Below are 13,667 nucleotides of genomic sequence, written 5' to 3'. Positions count from 1 at the left end.
AATCAGTAAATGCCCCAGCATGCTGGGTGAGCAAATAGATTAATAAATAACGTCAAAAATGACTACATACACACAGAAAAATTAAAACAATGGATAATTACAGTTTGAATTTCAAAAAATGCAAGTCAACAAAATGGCACGGACACTGCAAAAAAAAATTAAACGTCGAGATACAAAAGTGTCAACGCTGGCTCTTGCCATTGACAGCAGAAAATTGTGCTTCGCCCATGGTAATGGTTAGTCGGCACTCCTGACAGTTGACATCTTTTTTGACAAGAATATGCCACACACTGGACAATGTCCTGGCCTACATAAAGTTGCACACCTATTAAAATGTCGAATGCACATATCCCCAGTTCACTACAGCTTGATCGGTCAACTTCCAAATGGTGCAATTTACAGTCACGAAGTATTTTTTCGCGATCCCCTGAAAAAACAGAAGGGGAACGGTCAATGCATTTGTAATGTATTCTTTGTCAGTCCGAGGGACACTCAGACACATTAAAAGGGTCTTTGTGCATTAGATTTTTTAATAAACATTCCCCCCCCCTCACACCACCAACCCCCTCCCCCAAAAAAAGAGGGCGAGAGTTATCCTGATCCGTCTTGACTGGTTTTCAATTCCAGGTATTGTTCCGAATCATAGCTTCAATCCAACTCGCTAGAGAATTCCCTGCTCGCCTGAAACTGAAAATAACGCGAGCTCTTTCTGGAATTAAATGCCATTTTAAGGGGATAATGTGGAGGGGGTATTTTTTTTGTCTAAAGAGTGAAGGGGGGAGGTGTTAGCGGGTGAAGTCGACACGTCCCGTGGTCTCAGTTGCCACCCTTGCCTTTTTGGCGGCGCGAGTGCGCGGTGGCAAGCACAGGAGAGATGGTCATAGCCATAGATATAAAATACGACTGGAACTTTACATCCTAATCATTTTCCTTTTAGTGTCGCCGTCATTCGCTTCTTTTCTAACCTTCCTTTTTGTCCTATTTCTTTGCTCGCCTGACCCTTCTTGAGCGAACCTTTGTACAACATGTTGAATCAGTACGTTAAAAGGCATCCGCACTCTAACCACAAGCTCTAACCGTTTTTCCAAGAGTTGGCGCATGACATGTTCTCGATAGAAAATAATAGAATTGAGGGCAAGGCCCTCTTCATCAATTTGCGTTCCCAGTCTTTTGCCTTTTAAGAGTTTGTCTACCCGGGTTTGTTTGTAAAAAAAAGTGGTGAAATATTTATGATAAAACGTTCCCTTTGGGTTGATTTCTCCAAACCGCAAATAACTTACTTAAGCATTTAAAAGTTTCTGAGGGTTGAAAAAAAATACATCACACTGCGCGTCAAATGTGACCTATTTTAAAAGATTTTTTTTCCCCTAGCCTGTATCAACTTACGCCTAGTCTGGTGTCAAGCACATTACAAAAACAGCTTTGTAAAAAATCGAGCTGAGGCGAGTCATTTTCAATAAATTAGCCTTGGGAGTTGGTCTGCAGCACAAATAGCTATTAATCTCCCAGTAATCCCACCAAGGTACATTATACAATCACGGGCGACTATTTTGCAAACGCCACTCATCCAAATATTTGATGCAATAATTAGAACACGGGCTTCATTTCAATAACACATTTCAAGATGTTAGCCCGGCAATTCAAGAATAATGCTCGGTGGAAAAGCTTTCATAGACTAACTTTCTTTGGCCGTTACCTCTGTGATATTATTTATTGTGAAAGTTTACATTTGTTTTAACTGTCTTCGTCACTGCCTGAGTGCGGCGTTCATTAATGCTGGTTGACGTGAAGTAACATTTTGCTGGGTCACTTTGTCTCGGGAAGTTACAGCAGTTAATGTTTGATTTGTAGAAGTCTGCGGGTTCCCTTCACCCCACCTCTCTGTCCATTGCTCCGAGTGAGTGTTCCATTACCGCATCCGGAATCTCTTAAAAGTTCCCGGCGCTGGATAAACAAGGCATCGGTCTGAAAATGATTGGATTTAACTAAAACATCGAGACCCGGGGAAATTAAAAATAATGGCCAGACGTGTGTGTCCCAGTCCTTCCTATCCGCAATCTGGTCGCTGGAGCTGCTTTCTCGCCGGGATTAAAGCGACTCCAAAGCCCAATAACAAGAGCGATTACGAATCACACGTACAAAATCACACTTTGCGAGGAACAGCAGTGAATGGGAAAGACACTGCGGTTTACCCCCCCCCCCCCCACCACGTTACGAGACTTCGAGTTGGAGCCTCGCGTCTAGAGTATTATCAGTTGATAACAACCTGTGAATTACAGTACCTGAGCCACTCAATGAAATGAGGAAATGGTGGGAGGCGGGGGGGGAGTGGTTTGATATTAACGCAGAGATTATTTCCAGTGTTGGTTTTGGAAGCCTATCCTGCCGGTAGATTATAGAGATTCGCATTTATTTGATAAGATTGTGTTCAGTTTTACATATTTTATACCAGCTTCTTTTTGGTAACAGTTTCTCGATGTATTTGGACTTCGACTCAATTTCAAGGCTTGCATTTTACCAGCATTGTTGCGAAGAGAGCTATAATTCCAGGGTACATGTCTCAACTGGAGAGTACCGATCATCTGCTAACATTAACTCTTCCTGGAGAGATTTGAATTTAGATTGGAAAATTATTGTCCATGGGCAAATCAAAGAAACTGGCTTGGATGTTGAAATATATTCTGCATGCATGTATTTGATCCTGTAAATTAGTGTAAATCTGTCAGAAATGTTAAGTTTTGTTTGCATTTATTTGTGCAGAGGCGATGCTTTTTTGATTCAAATATTCTCCTGCATAACCCTGATTTATTTTGTATCTCTTGAGAACCAGCGAGTAGGAATTCCAAAAAGCCATCTTGATTTAACAGTGGTCCCAAGTGTTTCTGCGAGCAATGCCGCACATAGTGCGGGATGCTAGGTGGAATATGCAAGAAGCCATGCTTACCTGTGCTAGATCGTGCTTTTGGTTTTGCTTTGGAGTGGAAGCTTGGGGGAGATCCTCCGAGCAGGCTGCCAGATGGAAAGAGGCTGGAACTGTATTCAGGGACGTAAGGTGGGTAAGAGGTCAGAGGGTGATGGGCCGCAGTTGAGCACCCTCCTAATGCCATGCTGCTTCTAGGATGGGAGGATCCCGCCTCCAACTTCATGCCCTCAGCCAGGGACACCTGGTACTTGATGCACTCCTTGTCCTCCTGCCGGCTGGAGCTGGTGGAGATGGTGGGGTCTGGGGAGACATCCTTGGGCGGGGTAGGGGGGAAGGTGAAGAGATGTGGGCTGGAGTGTCCCGCTGAGAGGGATGCTGACGAGGACGGAGGGTAAACGGAAAGAGCTCCCGGGGAGCTGTGATGGAGCGGGGCTTTGCTGAATGCACTCAGATTCCAAGGAGAAGCATTGTGGTGAGATGCAAGGGCTTTTCCTCCATCAAGCCAGGACAGGGAGCTATGAAGCAGAGGAGGACGACAAACCTGACCCCCTGGAATGTCAAAATAAAACCATGGTTCAGTATAAATCAATGCATCGTGACAGCAACCCTACTGAAACCTATCTTCAAGTCTCACCTTTTGATGTCAAACCCCACACTCACGCAAAGCGACATTATGAGTTCCTTCAAAATTACCCTTTCGTTATTTTAATTCCTTAACTCCTTATAACATGCCAGATTTTCACCGATAATCTAAAATGTTTTGTTTCCTGCCTTCCAGAGAATAGTAAGCGTTTAATATATTCATTTCCCCCTCTGCATATCGTCTTACTGCAGTCGATATAACAACGCTTTGCACTCACGACCACGGCTCTCAAAGAGACCTTCCTTTGGATAGGCATTTTAACCACCTTGCTTAATTTTTAAAAAGATACGGTGGAGTGTGCAAATTTGTCGGCAAAAAGAAATAAATTAGTCCACAAAAGAGATCTTCAATTTATGAACTATCTGGCGTCTCCACCACCCGCTGAACCTGTCAGCAATGACCACTGGAAATGACAGCTTTTAAACGCGATCAACAGGTCACAAATGAACGCCCACGCGGCTAATGGCCGGGGGGGAAAAAATTTCAACATTTTGTCCTCCCAATCCAGCCAAAACGCTTGAAATGTCCAACTCTGCAGCGGGACAATCCCTGATGGATTAGAAACCCCCGTCCAATTCCCGTCATAATTGAATACTTTTTTTTAAATTTAAAGTAGTTTCAAGGCTCAGAGCAAAGCACCCCCTTCTATTACATCCGGGAAGTGCTCACAAGGGAGAAAAAAAAGATATGAGTGCCCCTTTATTTTTTTTTGGTGTAGATTGTGAACAACATGTCGATTTCAGGTTTATCCCAAAAAGTGTTATTCCTTCTTCCTTCCTTCATGTCCACAAGGCATTTTTAAATGTCCGTAGAAATAAACTTTCTTCCCCAGCTCTCCAGTCAACACGTCTATTTCCCCCCCTCAAATTTAAAAAAAAACTTTTCAACTGTTTACGTTTGGGAACTCTTGAAACGTGCGCGGATTAATGTTGAAATAAGGCTCTGGATGGGCGGGCGGTTGGAAGGAAGCGAGCCCTTACCGTGGTGCGGAGTGGGGTATCTCTGCACGGCTGCTCTGACCGAGTTCCCATAGTAAGAGGTAACGTGGTTGGCTTGGCCGTCGATGTTGAAGAGTACATCCACTTCTTCGGACGGGAGATACGGCGTCGAGTCCACATAACCATGGCCAAGACCCGGGTGGTGAGAATCGGGATGCTGTCCATTTAACACAGCGGGGTGGTGATGACTCATCCAGCGAGGCTGGTCGACTTCCATCGCGATCAAACTTTAGGAGTGGGTTTTTGAATAGAGAAAGCTGTATGCTATGTACGTGTTAACAAGCCCAATATTTGATCTCTTTAGATTAAAGAATCCACAGCAATGATCCTGGCCGTCCCTTCCTTCATACACCTGCACGACAGAGGAGGGAAATAAAAGAATTAGACGCAATGCACACCTGACCTTTCAATGCAGACACAAAATCGGGGAGGAAGCAAATCTATTTAAAACCGAAAGTAAGGCAGTGTCTTGCATGAACATTTCATGCTTAATTTAAATAGAGGTCTAAAACTGCCTTCCCAAAACTTCAGCAGGAATCCAATTCCCAATTCTCTCGTCCACAAGAAAAAAAGAACAATTCTAAAGAGGATCTGTCATAATTGCCGTTCTGTTCCAATTGCATCTTCCACTGTGAACGTGCCTTGAAATAAAACGCACTCCTCGGGAACACTTCTGCTCTAGAGAAGGATGAAACGAAGTTGTTATTATTTTGCAGAAGAATGCAAGACAAACCTTGTGGCTGGCTGAGAGGGTTTTTATCAGCCGCGCACACTGGCTGAGGCTGCAGAGCTGACTGATCAGATTGTGTTTATGTCCCAGGGTTTTTTTTACAGTGAAGGCATTCTCTCTGAACTGGCGGATGGCGCCAGTCGGCTCACACAACGGCGGGTCGCAACTTAAAAAACAACCCCCTCCCTCGCGGCCAATCGGAGACCTCCTCCCCTCCCGGCCACCCCCCCCCACTCCCCATCCTCTCCCCGCGTACCCATTGGTCCAGCCGTCCCCACAGCCCGTCCCGCCCCTGGCCTGCCTGTCTATTGGCTGCGTCTGGCGCCGGGAGGGAGCCACTCCATTGGCTGGTTGTTGCAATGAGGTGGAGCCAGCAGGGAAGTAATCAGCGGGAGTCTCTCCTCCTCCATGAGACATGACTGATGGAAGTGGGGAGAGTCACCATCTGACTATTGGCTGCCACTTAACGTCAATCACATCTCTTCGGCGATGGAAGTTTTCAGAATAATTTTTTTTAAAAATCATACATTTTCAGTCAAACCTCATTGCTTTTTTTTTCAAATGTAGCACTCAAACTTGCCATGGTCTTCTTGTCGTTATAAACTCGCGCACACACCTGCCCAGAGGCGCAAAGTCAGGTGAAAACAAATGCACCACCGGGTCCTTGGGGGCATTAGGGAAAGGGGATGCTTATTTTTAACCTCAAAGCGAATTCAAGTCCTAAAAGCACCCTTGGCGTGGAGCCAGACTCTGTTAAACGTGCCCCGAGTTTTCCTTTTGGAAGATCATTTCAAGGCAAGGGAAAAGTGGCAACAGGTGATTTCCCCCTCCCCTCCCCCCCACTGGCGGCAGGTAGACACGGTGCCTGCGCCCGGGCATCCTTCCACTCCACTGCTTCGCAATAGGAGGGCCGCGGGCTGGTATTTAGCGACTTAATTCCCCGTTTGGCGGGTTTTGGCCCACAGATTGACAGTATGTAATTGGGGAAGGGGAGGTTGCTCTTTTGATGCTATGCATTTTACTGAAATGCCCAGCCATACCGACGCCACTTGGCGTGACGTCATTAGCTGAATAAACAGGCAGGAAATGAGTGGAGCACAAGGAGAGAGAGAGAGAAAATTCCATTCTTATTAGACTGATATTCCAGCAGAATTAACACGCGAGGGGAAAAAGTTCTTAAAAAAAAATCCAGGCCATGTAGTGGTGAGAAAGTGGTCAGAAAGGTGTCGTCCCCCCCCTCCTCCTCCCTTCTGAACCTTTGTCCGCCAACAGTCTCGCGTTCGCTGTCGCCCCTGCACAAAACATGGGGAGGAAAACAGGAAAGTCTGCAGGCACCGTGGTTGAAGTCCAACAAAACGACGCTGGAGAGACTCAGCTGGTGCTTTGATGAAGCGTCGGGGTTGCATCTTTATCTTTGCCATGTCGAGTGCACGGTTTGACCCCCCCCCCCCCCCACCCCGAGTTTAACAAAACATTTGATGCCGGTTGGATTCCCTCCGATCAGACCACACGGAGAAAGGGCATTCCTGTAGTTCAAATCTCGGCTTCAAACATCGAATAATAACGTATTCGATTTCAAACGAGGTCTCCAGTGCCCTTGAGGCACGGGGGCTCCGGTTCGTTCAGCCGGACTTGTGAAGTCTCTTTTCTTTTTAATGTATGTTTTAATCAATGTTATCGCTCAGCGCTCAACACCCCAGCAGCTTTGTATACTGTTCAACGTAACCTTTCCTCCCTCTTAGCCTCTCATCGACCCCTTCCCTCCAAACGACCAATTGGAGTTCGAATGCTGCAATGGTTAAATTGGGGATTGATTCCATCTCGATAAGTTTCTAAGTAGCTCTGAGGCGGTTCAATGGCAGAAGCCGAACACTAAAGTCTGCAGACACAGTGGTTGAAGTAAAAACCTAATGCTGGGGAACCTCGGCCGCCGAGCAGTGTTCTTTAGAGAGTAAAGATGTTTCGGGCGAGAGCACTTCATGAAAACATGCGGTTAAATCCCCGGTCACCTTAACAGGCGATGTCAGAAGGCGACACGCGTGTTCCATATGTGCGCTGTCTCTCAAGTGAACACCCTGAATCAAGAACAGGTCCTTATCAACGACCTTTTCCCGAGATAGTTTCCCCCCAACAACATGGTTCACGACTGGCCGCATCTCTTCAGACGGACAAGTTATTTCATAAACTTTCTCTTTCAATTAAACCAAAACACTCGTGAACTTTAAAACAGAGAAAAATTAAGCGATGTTCGCACAGAACTTCATCTGTCCCACTTTTCACGAACTTTGCATGGTTTAACAGGATTGTAAATCGGGTTTCGCCTGGGTCCAATATGAAAGAGCAATGAAACTCAAGTGATCGAATCACACCAATGAACAATTCGACTGTTCGTCGATCAGGTCGCGGCCCGTCTCATCTCAAAATGTTACATGGAATCTAAACAAAGCCTCGGCAATCCAAAGAGTGTAATGGTCGACAAATAGTTGTCTTTAGGATCTGCAATGGACGAATAACGATACAAGAAGGACAATCGGGGCTATAATTACAATCTACGGGCCATAATTTATTGAGACAGGCCACACACCTGGTGCCGAAGGACGGAGGGGGGGGGGGGTGATGGATTTGGTACATTGGGGATTGATGTTAAAGTTGGGAACCTCCGCTGAACGCGTCACCTCCAGCACTGAGGGGCGCAGAGTTAAGGAGGAAAACCTCTACTCATTCGAGCGTGTGTTGTACCTTAAGATCACTTGTGATGCCGCATGGAACGCACTGATTGACAGGGCCCTGCTAATAGGGCACAATTGTTCCAACAACTAGCTCTAACCCCCACCCCCACAAATCCTTAATAGCGGATTTGAAAGGTCTCTGCGGCGGTCCACTACAAAATATCGACTCCCCCTCCCTCAAAACAACGTTATTCACAATAAATAAATTACACACAAAACAGTATTTCTAGATTCTTGGTGACCTATTGTCTTTTAGTCTGTACGTTTAGTCCGTTTGTAGTGTTGGCAAATTGTCATTCTATGTCGTTCCAATGCTTCCTGGGGGAAGATATCCCCTCCGTAGTTTGAAGGGCTTCCCCTCCATTCTCAGCCCCTAATACTCTGAAGGGGAAGGAACCTTCTGTGTGTGGATTCTCTCTTTCCACTTGTGAGATCAAACAAGTGTGAGAGGGGAGGGGAGGATATATAAAAATGCCTGGGGAATATTATCCATTGATCCGCATCGATTTCCTCCGAATACATTCGCTGCTCTGATCTGCCAACGCAGTGGCGATAGACCACGTGTAAGAGGATAGATCTCAACTAGCATGCAATTACTCTTTAATTAATCGGGTTACAGTTGTTCCGCGTTGATCTCATGCCTATCTCTCTTCTATGTGTTATATTTGGTTTAAACCACCGCTCCCCTGCGCAGGTAAAGCTGTATAAATAGACCTTAGTTCAGGCAGGGGGCTGAACAGTTTGGAGGCGGACAGCTCCCTTAATGTGTATAGAAAATAATGCAAAACAAAAACCCTGAAATATAACAACCATTTTGCAGTTTGCGTGCGGATGGGGACTAGGAGATCATTAATGGGCAGAGTATTTCAGGCAGGAAATACTTTAAACAGTATTTTACCGGCCAAAAGTAGCCACTTCCCTCCTTTTCACTGATCAATCCGAGAAGACAGCGGATTTTAAAAGTGCGATAAATTCCACTTTAACTCGTCTATTAACTGACGGAACTTTTAAAATTCTTTTAAAATAAATCGGTATAATGCGAAGATTTCTAGATTTATGAACGGATATTTCACAAGAGAATTTTTCGGATAAAAGAGATCAGACATCAGTAGCATAAGGCAGGTCGTTTATTTATTATCCCAGCCTCCCTCCATGAGAACAATCTTATTTAAGGTTCTAATTCGATTCTTATCAGATTTATTACTTACAGAACAGCTAAAGGTGTTAGGTCGCTGATATATTTATAGTTAAATAGTGACACGTAGAGGAGGAATAGGCTTTCTTCAGAAAATTGATAACTGATGTGCGAAATGAGTAAATCAGCGATTGTGTGGATGGAAAAAAAATGTCCCGCCGTGTGCTCATAAGCTCGCTTCGAATGCGGGGTGGTTACTCGGCTCGTGTGTCTGCTTTGGTTGTGTGCATAGGTGTGTATATTTGTGCATGGTATTTATTTGTATTCAGTGTGCGTGTATAGTTAGTGTGTGCGTGAAGTTAGTGTATTGGGTGCCCTTAGTTTGCATGTGAGTGGGTGCAGTTAGTATGTGTGTGTGTGTGTGTGTGTGTGTGTGAGTCCCCTTTCCTGCGTGTATGAACACGCTAAGGAGTGCCTTGTCAATTTCAGGTCCAAGTTCCGGTGAGTTTCACTCTGTATAATCAACTGAACCAAACGACCATAAACTGTGAAGAGTTAAGACGGTTCTTTCATTCATTTACTGCGGTTTCCCGCGAGTGTTTCTGTCACTGGTTCTCCTTTTCGTTTGTTACTGGATATATTGATGCTGCCAGAAGAAAAAAAAGTAAATAAATCTTCAGTTCTCCAACGTATCCAGTTGAAATTTGGACTGAGCCGCGCGCGATTAGTGAAATGATTTTGATATTCCCCTGATCGTTGCGCCCAAACCTTCAGGATAACGTTTGATCCGAGATGTGGAGACATTTCTTGAAAGTTCCCTCCACCCCCGAGGGCCAAGGATGCGTGTTCTGGAGTGCATCCAAAACCTACTGTTGATCGTTTAATTTGGACGGTGCTTGGATCAGAAGAGGGAGAGACCCGGTGGGGAGGGGTGTTATGAAAGCCCAGTGCATGTACAATGGGCAAGATTCCCGGCCCCGTGTCTTCCTCCCTGGGTGGACCGAAGCACTGGATTTACTTCCATCTACACTGAGCGTGTGTCTGATGATATCCCATCCACCAAGCTCGTCTGCGAGAAAATATGCGATAACCCCGGTAACTCCGCGTCTGCTTCGAACTCCCAGTAAGGCTCTGACTTCGATATTCTGGCCGTGTCAGGCCGACGAGAGACAAGATGCAACATAAGCTCAAGCCCGAAACGCTGGTTCTGTGTCTTTACCTTTGTACGCTGTGTGGCTGAGTTTCTCCAGCCTTGTGTTTTTACTTCAACCACAGTGCCGGCAGACTTTGGTGTTTTATCCCAACAAAAATTGTTGGCAATATCGCTGACTCTTCCATTTCAGTATTAAACATAATGGTATTGTGCGAGTGCATTCAACTCGCAGGAAGAATGTGTTATGGGAGGAGAACTATTGTCTTGTTGGGGAAATAATTGTGGAGGAGCCTTTCAGTGACCAGTGGAAAAATGACATCGAGACTCTTAAATAGCTAGAGCAGTTTCTTTGACCTAAAGCCGTGTCTCGGGCCCGTTAAGGGTTTAATACATCTCTCAGCCCTTCTGGTCCAACTGACCGCAACGGATACCAATCCCCTTCAACGGCACCTTGACAGAGTGAAGGATGGGCCGGTAGTCTGAGCTATTGACATTGGTGCCTTTGTCACCTGGAATATTCGACCTGGCATGTTCTGAAATAGTAGCCAAATGACTGCCGGAGATAACTGTAGCAGTCGATTCAGACTCGAGTGTTTTCTCTCTCCGAGGAGCATAAAAGACCTATCTACCGCCTCTCAGAGGTGATACTGTGTATGGTTAACACAGAACAGTTGAATAAAAGGGCGACATTTATCAAAAGAACATCCCTTCTTTCGACTCTACTTTTCTCCCCTTCATAGCGGATGGAATAAAAAGAATAAAGAACATTGTTCCCATGATATTAAGTATTTTATCACAACGTTTAGGCGGTGTTTCTTTATCTCTCTCCCGTCCCTGTCAAGTTTTACTGACCAAGATATTTTAGTAGTTTCAAATGGAACAAATTCCATTGGATGATAGTCCCAACTTGAACGCATTCAGTTGAAAGCAAAAGAACGGGGTTCATGGCTAATCAATCGACAACGCACCAGCCTGCCGTTCGCTTCGCAACGCTGGATTTAAGGCACGTTTATATTCAGGCGACCACCGCTTACAGTCCCATAAATAACACGGGAAATTTTCAAACGAGAGGTTACCATCGCCGTCACTATGTCCTGGTAGAGAAGGCAGGAAGGAAGGAATGAGCGCGGCGAGGGGCCAGGGGTTTAACCTGATTTACTGCCGTTCAATTCGTCTGTGTTGATAACACATACCCTACTGAGTACATTAAAGTACCAATGACAGCGCACTATGTCTAAAATAGAACATTCATTCACCCAATGAAGTTCACAGTATTCATACCACATCAAATGTTTTATCGCACGAATTTTTCAAGTTTCACACATATGCCTAGGTAAACACACAGTCATGTGGGTACATTTGCAAGCACGGATGTACATGGACATCTATAGACCTAAGTTTCTTCGTAAACATACAAGCACAGGGTTTTATATGGATGTGCTTACATATAAACACACCGGTTACAAGCGTTACCGCTGAATAATCTCCCAAGAAGGGCACCTTTCTGAAAAAATGAAATTGACCCCTATTTAGTTCGACAAGCGGCAACGGTGTGCACCTTGTCTTCTTGCAGGTTCTGTTTCTAATTGTTTTGCCAAGGCCCGTAAAGAGCGTTAGAATCCACTACCACCCCCCCCCCCCCAGCAGAAAATTGGCAGCACGAAGCGACATTGCCTAAAAAATGTTCCCACAAAAAAAGAGCCCACGGTCAGTTCATACCTTCCACTGTAACCGAGGAGCTTCATTGTCGAGATTGCAACGCAACAGACCGCAGAATTAGAAACGAAAGCGCTTGGTAGACTCGCGTCGAAGACATGAATCGGAATCAGGGCTGTTATTTAGTTTATTTTTAGACAACGATTCTTCCACGTCCTCGACACAGTTTAACATTCGAGACAGGGTTCGATTGGACTTGTTAATACCGTTGAAATAAAGAACGTGGCGCCGAGTCCTTCCTTCGGCATCCCACCTAGGTATGTCCTGTTTCAGCTCGACAGATCGGTACAATTAAACAAATCCTGACACCTTACAGCGCAGTTAGCTCGGGCGACCCAGCGCTCACAAGCACCCACCCGTGCCAGCCATAAAAAATAAATAAGATTGTGACTACTCTCGGACAGCGCAGTCTCCGCTTCCTTTGCACGGTCGGAAGGTATAAGGAGAATCTTTAAGAATCCACCTTAAATCAATTAATAACGAGATTCAATATGAAGGGGAGAATCACCAGCTTCTCGATGCGCTTGTTTACTCGGACAGTCCTTTGGTGTCAGACGACCCCGAGGATAGATTGTTACGTTACTCCATCTGAAATTATTACTGTCCTGTTTCAATCCCGAAACCCCAATGGCCCGGTCGACTTCCAAAGTAATCGATTCCACGATATTCCCAGCCACATTCTCTCTCTCTCTCTCTCTTCTGATTGACAATCGTCCTCACCACATCATTTCATTGCAAAATACGGGATGACATTCAACAAGAATACATCTCACTTCGACTAGACTCCACTGGTTGGCCCTAGATGGGGGGTTTTCCCCCTGTTTTAACATGGGGGGGGGGGAAACATTATGAATTTCGTCCCGAGTGAGAGCCTTCCACGTGGAAAAAGATACTGAGAAAATATAAATATTTACTGACCTCTTGAGCTCGCCATTGACTCCCTTTTCTCTCCCCCGCCCCCCTCCCCCTCTCGATCTCTCTCCCAAAAGGTCCGGCACGGTGACGGACAGAGAAGCGACGAGCAATGAAAGCAGAGCCCTCTATTTCAACCAGCGAATATTCTCCACTCACCCGTGTCTGCTCACGCCACGCCTGCCTCCCGAGTTCTCTTCCGGGTTCTTCAAGGTACTCGGGTCAAAGCGAGGAATGGCCAGAGACGCAAGGCGATCAAATCTTCCTTCAAATGGTTTCGACAGAAACAAACAAACAAGCGCTGCCTTTTATAAGCGTGGCTCTGATGGAGGGGGACGTGCAATATCTCCGGGGGTCGCCCGTTAGCTGTGAATGAATTTAGGGCAGTAACGTGAAAATAGGTTAAATGCACGTTCGGGGAATGTATCGTTTTCATAACATTTTAATGCAATCTCCGCCCTTTCACTTCGAGCCCCCTCCTTCAAAGAAATTTATTTAATTGGATTAATTCATCCAATAAATTGATGAAGCTTTTCGGTTACAAAATTTCTGGTTCGTCCAAGCAAAACAAAAATAAGGCATCGGAAATGTGACCACGTTTTCAATCAGCAAAAACTTCAAGTCGGGAACTAACAGCGGCCCCATTCTCCTGCGCGTCATTTGAATCCATGTCTTTAATGAAAAGATAATCTTTCATAAGTGTCGCAGACAGATCTGGGCAAAGATTC

The 13,667-nt window shown here is 45.4% G+C and overlaps 1 protein-coding gene across 9 annotated transcripts in view; it reads right to left on the bottom strand.

Moving 5' to 3' along the window:
- The window catches only part of gata3 (GATA binding protein 3), a 34,017-nt gene extending 20,815 nt beyond the window's left edge, over window positions 1-13,202 (bottom strand). For 2 of the 9 annotated variants that reach the window (XM_069909017.1, XM_069909024.1), the window contains exons 1-4: window positions 5,298-5,443; window positions 4,547-4,916; window positions 2,945-3,472; window positions 326-427 (exon numbers count right to left, since the gene is read on the bottom strand). In XM_069909017.1, coding sequence (XP_069765118.1) covers window positions 326-427; window positions 2,945-3,472; window positions 4,547-4,781 — 865 coding nt within the window. In that variant the 5' untranslated portion in view covers window positions 4,782-4,916; window positions 5,298-5,443. Of the gene's footprint in view, window positions 1-325; window positions 428-2,944; window positions 3,473-4,546; window positions 4,917-5,205; window positions 5,263-5,297; window positions 5,444-12,030; window positions 12,470-12,535; window positions 12,813-12,945; window positions 12,994-13,098 lie in introns of those variants that run through there. The other 7 variants (XM_069909020.1, XM_069909018.1, XM_069909019.1 and 4 more) reach the window with 7 other exon arrangements.
- Window positions 13,203-13,667: the final 465 nt, after the last annotated feature.

The sequence above is a fragment of the Narcine bancroftii genome, chromosome 13 (assembly GCF_036971445.1).
Source record: "Narcine bancroftii isolate sNarBan1 chromosome 13, sNarBan1.hap1, whole genome shotgun sequence".
NCBI classification, from domain to species: Eukaryota; Metazoa; Chordata; class Chondrichthyes; order Torpediniformes; family Narcinidae; genus Narcine; species Narcine bancroftii.
This window is presented reverse-complemented; position numbering and strand designations above follow the sequence as displayed.